A 15,118-nucleotide genomic window follows, 5' to 3' on the forward strand; every position below is an offset into this window, starting at 1 on the left:
AGGCAAAGACAGAGTCATACCTGTATACAGGTACAGGGTTAGAGACAGAGACATACCTGTATACAGGTACAGGGTTAGAGACAGAGTCATACCTGTATACAGGTACAGGGTTAGAGACAGAGACATACCTGTATACAGGTACAGGGTTAGAGACAGAGACATAATAGTATACGGGTACAGGGTTAGAGACAGAGTCATACCTGTATACGGGTACAGGGTTAGAGACAGAGACATACCTGTATACGGGTAGAGGGTTAGAGACAGAGACATACCTGTATACAGGTACAGGGTTAGAGACAGAGACAGAGACATACCTGTATACAGGTACAGGGTTAGAGACAGAGACATACCTGTATACAGGTACAGGGTTAGAGACAGAGACATACCTGTATACAGGTACAGGGTTAGAGACAGAGTCATACCTGTATACAAGTACAGGGTTAGAGACAGAGACATACCTGTATACAGGTACAGGGTTAGAGACAGAGACAGAGACATACCTGTATACAGGTGCAGGGTTAGAGACAGAGACAGAGACAGACCTGTATACAGGTACAGGGTTTGAGACAGAGACAGAGTGATACCTGTATACAGGTACAGGGTTAGAGACAGAGACAAGAGTCATACCTGTAGACAGGTACAGGGTTAGAGACAGAGTCATACCTGTAGACAGGTACAGGGTTAGAGACAGAGACAGACCTGTATACAGGTACAGGGTTAGAGACAGAGACAGAGACAGACCTGTATACAGGTACAGGGTTAGAGACAGAGACAGAGTCATACCTGTATACAGGTACAGGGTTAGAGACAGAGACAGACCTGTATACAGGTACAGGGTTTAGAGACAGAGACAGAGTAATACCTGTATACAGGTACAGGGTTAGAGACAGAGACAGAGTCATACCTGTATACAGGTACAGGGTTAGAGACATAGTCATACCTGTATACAGGTACAGGGTTAGAGACAGAGTCATACCTGTATACAGGTACAAGGTTAGAGACAGAGACATAATAGTATACAGGTACAGGGTTAGAGACAGAGTCATACCTGTATACAGACAGAGTCATACCTGTATACAGGTACAGGGTTAGAGACAGAGTCATACCTGTATACAAGTACAGGGTTAGAGACAGAGACAGAGTCATACCTGTATACGGGTACAGGGTTAGAGACAGAGACATAATAGTATACGGGTACAGGGTTAGAGACAGAGTCATACCTGTATACGGGTACAGGGTTAGAGACAGAGACATACCTGTATACGGGTACAGGGTTAGAGACAGAGACATACCTGTATACAGGTACAGGGTTAGAGACAGAGACAGAGACATACCTGTATACAGGTACAGGGTTAGAGACAGAGACAGAGTAATACCTGTAGGGGGTTAGAGACAGAGACAGAGTCAGAGTCATACCTGTATACAGGTACAGGGTTAGAGACAGAGACATACCTGTATACAGGTACAGGGTTAGAGACAGAGACAGAGTAATACCTGTACACAGGTACAGGGTTAGAGACAGAGACAGAGTCAGAGTCATACCTGTATACAGGTACAGGGTTAGAGACAGAGACATACCTGTATACAGGTACAGGGTTAGAGACAGAGACAGAGTCATACCTGTATACAGGTACAGGGTTAGAGACAGAGACATACCTGTATACAGGTACAGGGTTAGAGACAGAGACATACCTGTATACAGGTACAGGGTTAGAGACAGAGACATACCTGTATACAGGTACAGGGTTAGAGACAGAGACAGAGTGATACCTGTATACAGGTACAGGGTTAGAGACAGAGACAGAGTCAAACCTGTATACAGGTACAGGTTTAGAGACAGAGTCATACCTGCATACAGGTGCAGGGTTAGAGACAGAGACAGAGTCATACCTGTATACAGGTGCAGGGTTAGAGACAGAGACAGAGTCATACCTGTATACAGGTACAAGGTTAGAGACAGAGACATACCTGTATACAGGTACAAGGTTAGAGACAGAGACATAATGTATACAGGTACAGGGTTAGAGACAGAGTCATACCTGTATACAGACAGTCATACCTGTATACAGGTACAGGGTTAGAGACAGAGTCATACCTGTATACAAGTACAGGGTTAGAGACAGAGACAGAGTCATACCTGTATACGGGTACAGGGTTAGAGACAGAGACATAATAGTATACGGGTACAGGGTTAGAGACAGAGTCATACCTGTATACGGGTACAGGGTTAGAGACAGAGACATACCTGTATACGGGTACAGGGTTAGAGACAGAGACATACCTGTATACAGGTACAGGGTTAGAGACAGAGACAGAGACATACCTGTATACAGGTACAGGGTTAGAGACAGAGACATACCTGTATACAGGTACAGGGTTAGAGACAGAGTCATACCTGTATACGGGTACAGGGTTAGAGACAGAGACATACCTGTATACGGGTACAGGGTTAGAGACAGAGACATACCTGTATACAGGTACAGGGTTAGAGACAGAGACAGAGACATACCTGTATACAGGTACAGGGTTAGAGACAGAGACAGAGTAATACCTGTACACAGGTACAGGGTTAGAGACAGAGACAGAGTCAGAGTCATACCTGTATACAGGTACAGGGTTAGAGACAGAGACATACCTGTATACAGGTACAGGGTTAGAGACAGAGACAGAGTAATACCTGTACACAGGTACAGGGTTAGAGACAGAGACAGAGTCAGAGTCATACCTGTATACAGGTACAGGGTTAGAGACAGAGACATACCTGTATACAGGTACAGGGTTAGAGACAGAGTCATACCTGTATACAGGTACAGGGTTAGAGACAGAGACATACCTGTATACAGGTACAGGGTTAGAGACAGAGACATACCTGTATACAGGTACAGGGTTAGAGACAGAGTCATACCTGTATACAGGTACAGGGTTAGAGACAGAGACAGAGTCAGAGGAATACCTGTATACATGTACAGGGTTAGAGACAGAGTCAAACCTGTATACAGGTACAGGTTTAGAGACAGAGTCATACCTGCATACAGGTGCAGGGTTAGAGACAGAGACAGAGTCATACCTGTATACAGGTGCAGGGTTAGAGACAGAGACAGAGTCATACCTGTATACAGGTACAAGGTTAGAGACAGAGACATAATAGTATACAGGTACAGGGTTAGAGACAGAGTCATACTTGTATACAAGTACAGGGTTAGAGACAGAGACAGAGTCATACCTGCATACAGGTGCAGGGTTAGAGATAGAGACAAGAGTCATACCTGTATACAGGTGCAGGGTTAGAGACAGAGTCATACCTGTATACAAGTACAGGGTTAGAGACAGAGACAGAGTCATACCTGTATACAGGTACAGGGTTAGAGACAGAGACATACCTGTATACAGGTACAGGGTTAGAGACAGAGACAGAGACATACCTGTATACAGGTACAGGTTTAGAGACAGAGTCATACCTGCATACAGGTGCAGGGTTAGAGATAGAGACAAGAGTCATACCTGTATACAGGTGCAGGGTTAGAGACAGAGTCATACCTGTATACAAGTACAGGGTTAGAGACAGAGACAGAGTCATAACTGTATACGGGTACAGGGTTAGAGACAGAGACATAATAGTATACGGGTACAGGGTTAGAGACAGAGTCATACCTGTATACTGGTACAGGGTTAGAGACAGAGACAGAGTCATACCTGTATACAAGTACAGGGTTAGAGACAGAGACATACCTGTATACAGGTACAGGGTTAGAGACAGAGACAGAGTCATACCTGTATACAGGTACAGAGGTAGAGACAGAGACAGAGTCATACCTGTATACAGGTACAGGGTTAGAGACAGAGACAGAGTCATACCTGTATACAGGTACAGGGTTAGAGACAGAGACATACCTGTATACAGGTACAGGGTTAGAGACAGAGACAGAGTCATACCTGTATACAGGTACAGGGTTAGAGACAGAGACAGAGTCAAACCTGTATACAGGTACAGGGTTAGAGACAGAGACAGAGTCATACCTGTATACAGGTACAGGGTTAGAGACAGAGACAGAGTCATACCTGTATACAGGTACAGGGTTAGAGACAGAGACATACCTGTATACAGGTACAGGGTTAGAGACAGAGACAGAGTCATACCTGTATACAGGTACAGGGTTAGAGACAGAGACAGAGTCAAACCTGTATACAGGTACAGGGTTAGAGACAGAGACAGAGTCATACCTGTATACAGGTACAGGGTTAGAGACAGAGTCATACCTGTATACAGGTGCAGGGTTAGAGACAGAGACAGAGTCATACCTGTATACAGGTACAGGGTTAGAGACAGAGACAGAGTCATACCTGTATACAGGTACAGGGTTAGAGACAGAGACAGAGTCAAACCTGTATACAGGTACAGGGTTAGAGACAGAGACAGAGTCATACCTGTATACAGGTACAGGGTTAGAGACAGAGTCATACCTGTATACAGGTGCAGGGTTGCCTCTGGCTTCACAGCTCATCATCACTTTCTTCTCCTCAGAGTGCAACGGAAAGATGGCGTCATCTGGTTCCTGGACAAACACTGGCCCAAACTCTTCACTCTCTAAAACATGGGAAAGACAGAGAAGAGTTTGAGGGAGATACACACATTGAAGAAGGTCGCCACCGAAACGTCTGATGGTTTTAGGAGTTACACCAACACTACATAATTCAGTGTTACATCAGATGATTTTAGAGGGAGTTACACCAACACTACATAATACAGTGTTACATCAGATGATTTTAGAAGGAGTTACACCAACACTACATAATTCAGTGTTACATCAGATGATTTTAGAGGGAGTTACACCAACACTACATAATACAGTGTTACATCAGATGATTTTAGAGGGAGTTACACCAACACTACATAATTCAGTGTTACATCAGATGATTTTAGAGGGAGTTACACCAACACTATATAATTCAGTGTTACATCAGATGATTTTAGAGGGAGTTACACCAACACTACATAATTCAGTGTTACATCAGATGATTTTAGAGGGAGTTACACCAACACTACATAATTCAGTGTTACATCAGATGATTTTAGAGGGAGTTACACCAACACTACATAATTCAGTGTTACATCAGATGATTTTAGAGGGAGTTACACCAACACTACATAATACAGTGTTACACAGATGATTTGAGAGGGAGTTACACCAACACTACATAATACAGTGTTACATCAGATGATTTTAGAGGGAGTTACACCAACACTATATAATTCAGTGTTACATCAGATGATTTTAGAGGGAGTTACACCAACACTACATAATTCAGTGTTACATCAGATGATTTTAGAGGGAGTTACACCAACACTACATAATTCAGTGTTACACAGATGATTTTAGAGGGAGTTACACCAACACTACATAATTCAGTGTTACATCAGATGATTTTAGAGGGAGTTACACCAACACTACATAATTCAGTGTTACATCAGATGATTTTAGAGGGAGTTACACCAACACTACATAATTCAGTGTTACACAGATGATTTTAGAGGGAGTTACACCAACACTACATAATTCAGTGTTACATCAGATGATTTTAGAGGGAGTTACAACACTACATAATTCAGTGTTACATCAGATGATTTTAGAGGGAGTTACACCAACACTACATAATACAGTGTTACACAGATGATTTGAGAGGGAGTTACACCAACACTACATAATTCAGTGTTACATCAGATGATTTTAGAGGGAGTTACACCAACACTATATAATTCAATGTTACATCAGATGATTTTAGAGGGAGTTACACCAACACTACATAATTCAGTGTTACATCAGATGATTTTAGAAGGAGTTACACCAACACTACATAATTCAGTGTTACATCAGATGATTTTAGAGGGAGTTACACCAACACTACATAATACAGTGTTACATCAGATGATTTTAGAGGGAGTTACACCAACACTACATAATTCAGTGTTACATCAGATGATTTTACACCAACACTACATAATACAGTGTTACATCAGATGATTTTAGAGGGAGTTACACCAACACTATAATTCAGTGTTACATCAGATGATTTTAGAGGGAGTTACACCAACACTATATAATTCAGTGTTACATCAGATGATTTTAGAGGGAGTTACACCAACACTACATAATACAGTGTTACATCAGATGATTTTAGAGGGAGTTACACCAACACTACATAATTCAGTGTTACATCAGATGATTTTAGAGGGAGTTACACCAACACTATATAATTCAGTGTTACATCAGATGATTTTAGAGGGAGTTACACCAACACTACATAATTCAGTGTTACACAGATGATTTTAGAGGGAGTTACACCAACACTACATAATTCAGTGTTACATCAGATGATTTTAGAAGGAGTTACAACACTACATAATACAGTGTTACACAGATGATTTTAGAGGGAGTTACAACAGTACTGAATTATTCTATTACCAGAGGTGGACGTGGTGTCGCTAACTGAGCAATGGCCTGATATTCCGATTCTGAACGGAGAACATCACCTTCCTACATTATCTCACCCTATTCCTGACATAGTGCACTACTTTTGAACAGGTCATCTCTGTTTGAATTTCTACCTTACTCTAATTCTCCTGACATGAGGGCAAACTCAGCAACGTTTTTCCTTCTACTTCCAGCTCAATATGAATCAGCTCAATAAGCCCATAATGAATCAGCTCAATATGAATCAGCTCAATACAAATCGGCTCAATATGAATCAGCTCAATATGAATCAGCTCAATATGCCCATAATGAATCAGCTCAATACAAATCAGCTCGATTCGAATCATCTCAATATGAATCAGCTCAAAATGAATGAGCTCAACATGGAACCAAAAATCTCAAATTTGGACTCATCAGACCAAAGGACAGATTTCCACCAGTCTAATGTCCATTGCTCAAGTTTCTTTTCAACCTTTATTTAACTAGGCAAGTCAGTTAAGAACAAAATCTTATTTTACAATGACGGCCTTCTCCGGCCAAACCCTCCCCTACCTCTGGCGGGGTTGGGCCAACTGTGTGCCGCCCTATGGGACTCCCAATCATGGACGCTTGCGATACAGCCCGGGATCAAGCCAGGGTCTGTAGTGACGCCTCTATCACTGAGATGCAGTGCCTTAGACAGCTGCGCCACTCAGAAGCCTGGCCCATCCAAGTATGTTCTTCTTATTGGTTTCTATGTAGCAATTCGACCATGAAGGCCTTATTCACTCCTCTGAACAGTGTCTGTTGCAATGTCTGATGCTGGTAACTCGAATGAACTTATCCTCTGCAGCAGAGGTACTCTAGGTCTTCCTTTCCTGTGGCGGTCCTCATGAGAGCCAGTTTCATCAAAGCGCTTGATGGTTTTTGTGACTGCACAAATGTTCAAAGTTAAAGTAATGATGGACTGTCGTTTCTCTTTGCTTATTTGAGTTGTTCTTGCCATAATATGAACTTGGTCTTTTACCAAATAGGGCTATCTTTTGTACACCACTCCTACCTTTTCAGAACACAACTAATTGGCTGAAACGCATTAAGAAGGAAGGAAATTCCACAAGTTAACTATTAACAAGGCACACCTGTTAATTGAAATGTATTCCAGGTGACTACCTAATGAAGCTGGTTGAGAGAATATCAAGAGTGGTGCAAAACTGTCATCAAGGCAAAGGCCAGCTATTTTTAAGAATGTAAAATGTAAAATATATTTTGATTTGTTTAACACTTTTTTGGTCACTACATGATTCCATATGTGTTATTTCATAGTCCTGATGTCTTCACTATTATTCTACAATGTAGAAAATAGTACAAATAAAGAAAAACCCTTTAATGAGTAGGTGTGTCCAAACTTTTGACTGGTGCTGTATATAAAGTGTAATGCTGGGATGCAAAATCAAAATATTGTACGTTTCATTACACTTTATATACAACTCTCTATCTAATATGGTACAGGTGGTCTTCTTTTTTTAAAGCCCATAATCATGTGTCTGAGGTTTATACTTTGGATTCAAAGTAGATTTGTTTAAGACTAATAATCACTCTGTGTGACCCTGATTTAGCCCACCGCAATAAAAAGAAGGGTCTTCTGACAAAAATGGCCTTGGTTTTTGTCACTCGGAGGACATGTCATCTCAGCAGCCTGTTGTCAGTGGAATGCAGATCCATGAGGGAAATACAAGTCTCTCTAGAGTTATACATCAGTCAGGAGAATAGATCAATAAAGGAAAAGGAAGATCAATCTGACCGTCCTCTGCTCAATCTGACCGTCCTCTGCTCAATCTGACCGTCCTCTGCTCAATCTGACCGTCCTCTGCTCAATCTGACCGTCCTCTGCTCAATCTGACCGTCCTCTGCTCAATCTGACCGTCCTCTGCTCAATCTGACCGTCCTCTGCTCAATCTGACCGTCCTCTGCTCAATCTGACCGTCCTCTGCTCAATCTGACCGTCCTCTGCTCAATCTGACCGTCCTCTGCTCAATCTGACCGTCCTCTGCTCAATCTGACCGTCCTCTGCTCAATCTGACCGTCCTCTGCTCAATCTGACCGTCCTCTGCTCAATCTGACCGTCCTCTGCTCAATCTGACCGTCCTCTGCTCAATCTAACCGTCCTAATCCTGTCGTACAATCAGGTAAGGGTGACTGTTATCAACATCCAGGGAATCTAAATCATGTCATACATCAGGTAAGGGTGACGGTGTTATCAACAGCCACGGAATCTAAATCATGTCATACATCAGGTAAGGGTGACGGTGTTATCAACAGCCAGGGAATCTAAATCATGTCATACATCAGGTAAGGGTGACGGTGTTATCAACAGCCAAGGACTCCTAATCCTGTCGTACATCAGGTAAGGGTGACGGTGTTATCAACAGCCAGGGAATCTAAATCATGTCATACATCAGGTAAGGGTGATGGTGTTATCAACAGCCAGGGAATCTAAATCATGTCATACATCAGGTAAGGGTGACGGTGTTATCAACAGCCAGGGAATCTAAATTATGTCATACATCAGGTAAGGGTGACGGTGTTATCAACAGCCAGGGAGTTCACAGAAGTAGAAAATGTAGTCCATTGTTCAACAACAACATAAAATGATTCTCAAAGCAGTGATGTGACAGTGACTTTGAGATTGAAATGAGAAAGTCAGAGTGACAGAAGAAAATCACCAATGCTTCTCTTCCGGTCTAGGTTGCTAAGTTGAGACAATCACCGATAACAAGGGTAATTTCCTTGGAGTGAGAAGAAAATCATTGCCTGAGGCATTCCCTGTGTTTGAGTGCTCAATCAACCATCCACAACTTCAAAACAATACCTTTACACTGCCTGCCAACTAATTACCTACATTCTTATTGTTATTATTCTTCGTATTATTATTATTACTATTATTGTTATGATTATGATTGTTAGTATTATTATTGTTATTATTATTATTATTGTTAGTTGTTATTATTATTATTGTGATTATTATGATTACCATTGTTATGATAAGTATTGTTATTATTATGGATTATCTGGATTACTGTTACTATTATTATTGTTATTATTATTTTTGATGTTTATTATTACTAGTATTAATATTATTATCGATATTCTTCATATTATTCATAGTATCATTATTAGTGTTATTACTATTATTAGTAGTATATTATTGTTGCTATTATTACTACTATTACTGTATTATTATTGTTGTTATTATTCATATTCTTCTTCTTCTTCGTATTATTATTATTATTATTATTATTATTATTATTATTATTATTATTATTATTATTATTAACTAGCCTGAAATACAAAGACCACAAGAGTCGATCTAAATGGAAACATTTGTTCTGGTCCTTTCTACATAAGACAAGCTAATAGACAAGACAACACTGTCGGCCTTGGCTGGACAATATTGGGGAAGTAGAGTGCTCTCCACTTGGATTACTGGCCATTAATCGTTTGCATCAAATTGGGTTACTAAAAGCAGATAGCTAGCGGTGATGAGAGTTGAGTTCCAGTCAGGAGATTGTGCTTAAAGACATGGAGATGAGTGGTGCACCATAAATAGTACTATATTCCCTTTATAGTGCTGGGTTCTGGTACTCTATTCCCTTTATAGTGCTGGGCTCTGTTACTCTATTCCCTTTATAGTGTTGGGCTCTGGTACTCTATTCTCTTTATAGTTCTGGGCCCTGGTACTCTGTTCCCTTTATAGTGCTGGGCTCTGGTACTCTGTTCCCTTTATAGTGCTGGGGTCTAGTACTCTATTACCTTTATAGTGCTGGGGTCTAGTACTCTATTACCTTTATAGTGCTGGGCTCTGGTACTCTGTTCCCTTTATAGTGCTGGGCTCTGGTACTCTATTACCTTTATAGTGCTGGGCTCTGGTACTCTGTTCCCTTTATAGTGCTGGGCTCTGGTACTCTATTACCTTTATAGTGCTGGGCTCTGGTACTCTATTACCTTTATAGTGCTGGGCTCTGGTACTCTGTTCCCTTTATAGTGCTGGGCTCTGGTACTCTATTACCTTTATAGTGCTGGGTTCTGGTACTCTAATCCCTTTATAGTGCTGGGTTCTAGTACTCTATTCCCTTTCAAATTATGGGCTCTGGTACTATATTACGCTGTCCTGTCCCCACTAGCAGGAAGCTAGGAGTCTAGGAGTAACGCTGTCATTTCCCTACGAGCAGGAAGCTAGGAGTCTAGGAGTAACGCTGTCATGTCCCTACTAGCAGGAAGTTAGCAATATAGGAGTAACACTGCCCTGTCTCCACTAGCAGGAAGCTAGCAGTCTATGAGTAACGCTGTCCTGTCCCCACTAGCAGGAAGCTAGCAATCTAGGAGTAACACTGTCCTGTCCCCACTAGCAGGAAGTTAGCAATCTAGGAGTAACACTGTCCTGTCCCCACTAGCAGGAAGCTAGGAGTCTAGGAGTAACGCTGTCATTTCCCCACGAGCAGGAAGCTAGGAGTCTAGGAGTAACACTGTCCTGTCCCCACTAGCAGGAAGTTGGCAATCTAGGAGTAACGCTGTCCTGTCCCCACTAGCAGGAAGTTAGCAATCTAGGAGTAACGCTGTCCTGTCCCCACTAGCAGGAAGTTAGCAATCTAGGAGTAACGCTGTCCTGTCCCCACTCACACAGAAAAATACTAAAAGAGGAAAATAACACAACTTTGAATTTCAAGTCTTTGAAATAAAATATGAATAGACATGCTGAAAACCCACATAGCTTGGTCAGAGAATATGTTGAAAGAAAAATACAAAACACAGCTTCGATGACTTGTGACATATTTATACAACAAGAAAGTACAACACAGTTCAGGAAACTGAACACAGTTCAGTTCACCTACATGAGCCAAGGTTGAACCAAGGTTGAACTAGCCTGAAAAAAATAGGTCTAAATAATTTATAAAAACAAGATGTAGAAGTTGTGATCGCACCCTAATAACAGACTGACATGATACCACCAGCCTCCCCTTAGTACCACTAACAGACTGACATGATACCACCACATCATACTGTCTCTAGTCTCTCGTCATTGATCCCACATCATACTGTTTCTAGTCTCTAGTCATTGACCCCACATCATACTGTTTCTAGTCTCTAGTCATTGACCCCACATCTTACGGTCTCTAGTCTCCGGTCATTGACCCCACATCATACTGTATCTAGTGATTGACCCCACATCATACTGTCTCTAGTCTCTAGTCATTGACACCACATCATAGAGTCTCTAGTCTCTGGTCATTGACCCCACATCATACTGTCTCTAGTCTCTAGTCATTGACCCCACATCATAGAGTCTCTAGTCTCTGGTCATTGACCCCACATCATACAGTCTCTGGTCATTGACCCCACATCATACAGTCTCTAGTCATTGACCCCACACCATACTGTCTCTAGTCTCTGGTCATTGACCCCACATCATACTGTCTCTAGTCTCTAGTCATTGACCCCACATCATATAGTTTCCAGTCAATGACCCCACATCATACAGTCTCTAGTCTATGGTCATTGACCCCACATCATACAGTCTCTGGTCATTGACCCCAGATCATACAGTCTCTGGCCATGGACCCCAGATCATCCTGTCTCTAGTCTCTAGTCATGGACCCCACATCATACTGTCTCTAGTCGTTGAACCCACATCATACTGTCTCTAGTCTCTGCTCATTGAAGCCCACATCATACTGTCTCTAGTCATTGACCACACATCATCCTGTCTCTAGTCCCTGGTCATTGACCCCACATCATACAGTCTCTGGTCATGGACCCCAGATCATCCTGTCTCTAGTCTCTAGTCATGGACCCCACATCATACTGGATCTACTCTCTGGTCATTGACCCCACATCATCCGGTCTCTAGTCATTGACCCCACATCATACTGTCTCTCGTCTCTGGTCATGGACCAAAGATCATCCTGTCTCTAGTCATGGACCCCACATCATACGGTCTCTACTCTCTGGTCATTGACCCCACATCATACTGTCTCTAGTCTCTGGTCATTGACCCCACATCATTCTGTGTCTAGTCATTGACACCACATCATACTGTCTCTAGTCATTGACCGGACATCATACTGTCTCTAGTCATTGACCCAACATCCTAATGTCTCTAGTCTCTAGTCATGGACCCCACATCACACAGTATCTAGTCTTTGGTCATGGATCCCACATCATCCTGTCTCTAGTCATTGACCCCACATCATACTGTCTCTAGTCTCTAGTCATGGACCCCACATCATACTGTCTCTAATCTCTGGTCATTGACCCCACATCATACTGTCTTTAGTCTCTGCTCATTGATGCCCACATCATACTGTTTCTAATCATTGACCACACGTCATCCTGTCTCTAGTCATTGACCACAAATCATCCTGTCTCTAGTCTCTGGTCATTGACCCCACATCATACTGTCTCTAGTCATTGACCCCACATCATACTGTATCTAGTCATTGACCCAACATCATACTGTATTTAGCCATTGACCCCACATCCTCACGTCTCCAGTCTCTGGTCATTGACCCCACATCATACTGTCTCTAGCCATTGACCCCACATCATACAGTCTCTAGTATCTGGTCATGGATCCCACCACATCCTGTCTCTAGTAATTTACTCCACATCATACTGTCTCTAGTCATGGATCCCACATCATCCTGTCTCTAGTCATTGATCCCAAATCATACTGTCTCTAGTAATTGACCCCACATCATACTGTCTCCTGTCTCTAGTCATGGACCCCACATCATACTGTCTCTACTCTCTGGTCATTGACCCCACATCATACTGTCTCTAGTCTCTAGTCATTGACCCCACATCATACTGTCTCTAGTCATTGACCCCACACCATCCTGTCTCTGGTCTCTGGTCATTGACCCCACATCATACTGTCTCTAGTCATTGACCCCAAATCATACTGTCTCTAGTAATTGACCCCACAACATACTGTCTCCTGTCTCTAGTCATGGACCCCACATCATACTGTCTCTACTCTCTGGTCATTGACCCCACATCATACTGTCTCTAGTCATTGACCCCACATCATACTGTCTCTAGTCTCTAGTCATGGACCCCACATCATACTGTCTCTAATCTCTGGTCATTGACCCCACATCATACTGTCTCTAGTCATTGACGCCCACATCATCCTGTCTCTAGTCTCTGGTCATTGACCCCACATCATACTGTCTCTAGTCTCTAGTCATGGACCCCACATCATACTGTCTCTAATCTCTGCTCATTGACGCCCACATCATACTGTCTCTAGTCATTGATGCCCACATCATACTGTCTCTAGTCATGAACCCCACATCATACTGTCTCCCCACATCTCTAGTCATGGACCCCACATCATACTGTCTCTACTCTCTGGTCATTGACCCCACATCATACTGTCTCTAGTCTCTAGTCATGGACCCCACATCATACTGTCTCTAATCTCTGCTCATTGACGCCCACATCATACAGTCTCTGGTCATTGACCCCACATCATACTGTCTCTAGTCATGGACCCCACATCATACTGTCTCTACTCTCTGGTCATTGACCCCACATCATACTGTCTCTAGTCATTGACCCCACATCATACTGTCTCTAGTCATTGACCCCACATCATACTGTCTCTAGTCTCTAGTCATGGACCCCACATCATACTGTCTCTAATCTCTGGTCATTGACCCCACATCATACTGTCTCTAGTCATTGACGCCCACATCATCCTGTCTCTAGTCTCTGGTCATTGACCCCAAATCATCTTGTGTCTAGTCTCTGGTCATTGACGCCCACATCATACTGTCTCTAGTCATTGACCCCACATCATCCTGTCTCTAGTCATTGACCACCCACATCCTGTCTCTAGTCCCTGGTCATTGACCCCACATCATACTGCCTCTAGTCATTGACTCCACATCATACTGTCTCTAGTCATTGACCCCACATCATCCTGTGTCTGGTCATTGACCCCACATCATACTGTCTCTAGTCATTTACCCCACATCATACTGTCTCTAGTCTCTGGTCATGGATCCCACATCATCCTGTCTCTAGTCATTGACCCCAAATCATACTGTCTCTAGTAATGAACCCCACATCATACTGTCTCCTGTCTCTAGTCATGGACCCCACATCATACTGTCTCTACTCTCTGGTCATTGACCCCACATCATACTGTCTCTAGTCTCTAGTCATGGACCCCACATCATACTGTCTCTAGTCATTGACGCCCACATCATACTGTCTCTAGTCTCTGGTCATTGACCCCACATCATACTGTCTTTAGTCTCTGGTCATTGACCCCACATCATCTTGTGTCTAGTCTCTGGTCATTGACGCCCACATCATACTATCTCTAGACATTGACCCCACATCATCCTGTCTCTAGTCATTGACCCCAAATCATCCTGTCTCTAGTCTCTGGTCATTGACGCCCACATCATACTGTCTCTAGACATTGACCCCACATCATCCTGTCTCTAGTCATTGACCCCACATCATCCTGTCTCTGGTCATTGACCCCTTTCATACTGTCTCTATGCATTGACCCCACATCATACTGTATTTAGCTATTGACCCCACATCCTCATCTCTCCAGTCTCTGGTCATTGACCCCACATCATACTGTCTCTAGT

The 15,118-nt window shown here is 42.7% G+C and overlaps 1 protein-coding gene across 1 annotated transcript in view; it reads right to left on the bottom strand.

Annotated features, from left to right (window-relative positions):
* The window catches only part of LOC112267339 (contactin-5-like), a 271,228-nt gene that overhangs the window by 66,558 nt on the left and 189,552 nt on the right, over positions 1–15,118 (bottom strand). Inside the window, exon 5 of the mRNA XM_042296592.1 lies at positions 4,462–4,585. Coding sequence (XP_042152526.1) covers positions 4,462–4,585 — 124 coding nt within the window. The remainder of the gene's footprint in view (positions 1–4,461; positions 4,586–15,118) is intronic.

The sequence above is a fragment of the Oncorhynchus tshawytscha genome, linkage group LG14, assembly GCF_018296145.1.
Source record: "Oncorhynchus tshawytscha isolate Ot180627B linkage group LG14, Otsh_v2.0, whole genome shotgun sequence".
NCBI classification, from domain to species: Eukaryota; Metazoa; Chordata; class Actinopteri; order Salmoniformes; family Salmonidae; genus Oncorhynchus; species Oncorhynchus tshawytscha.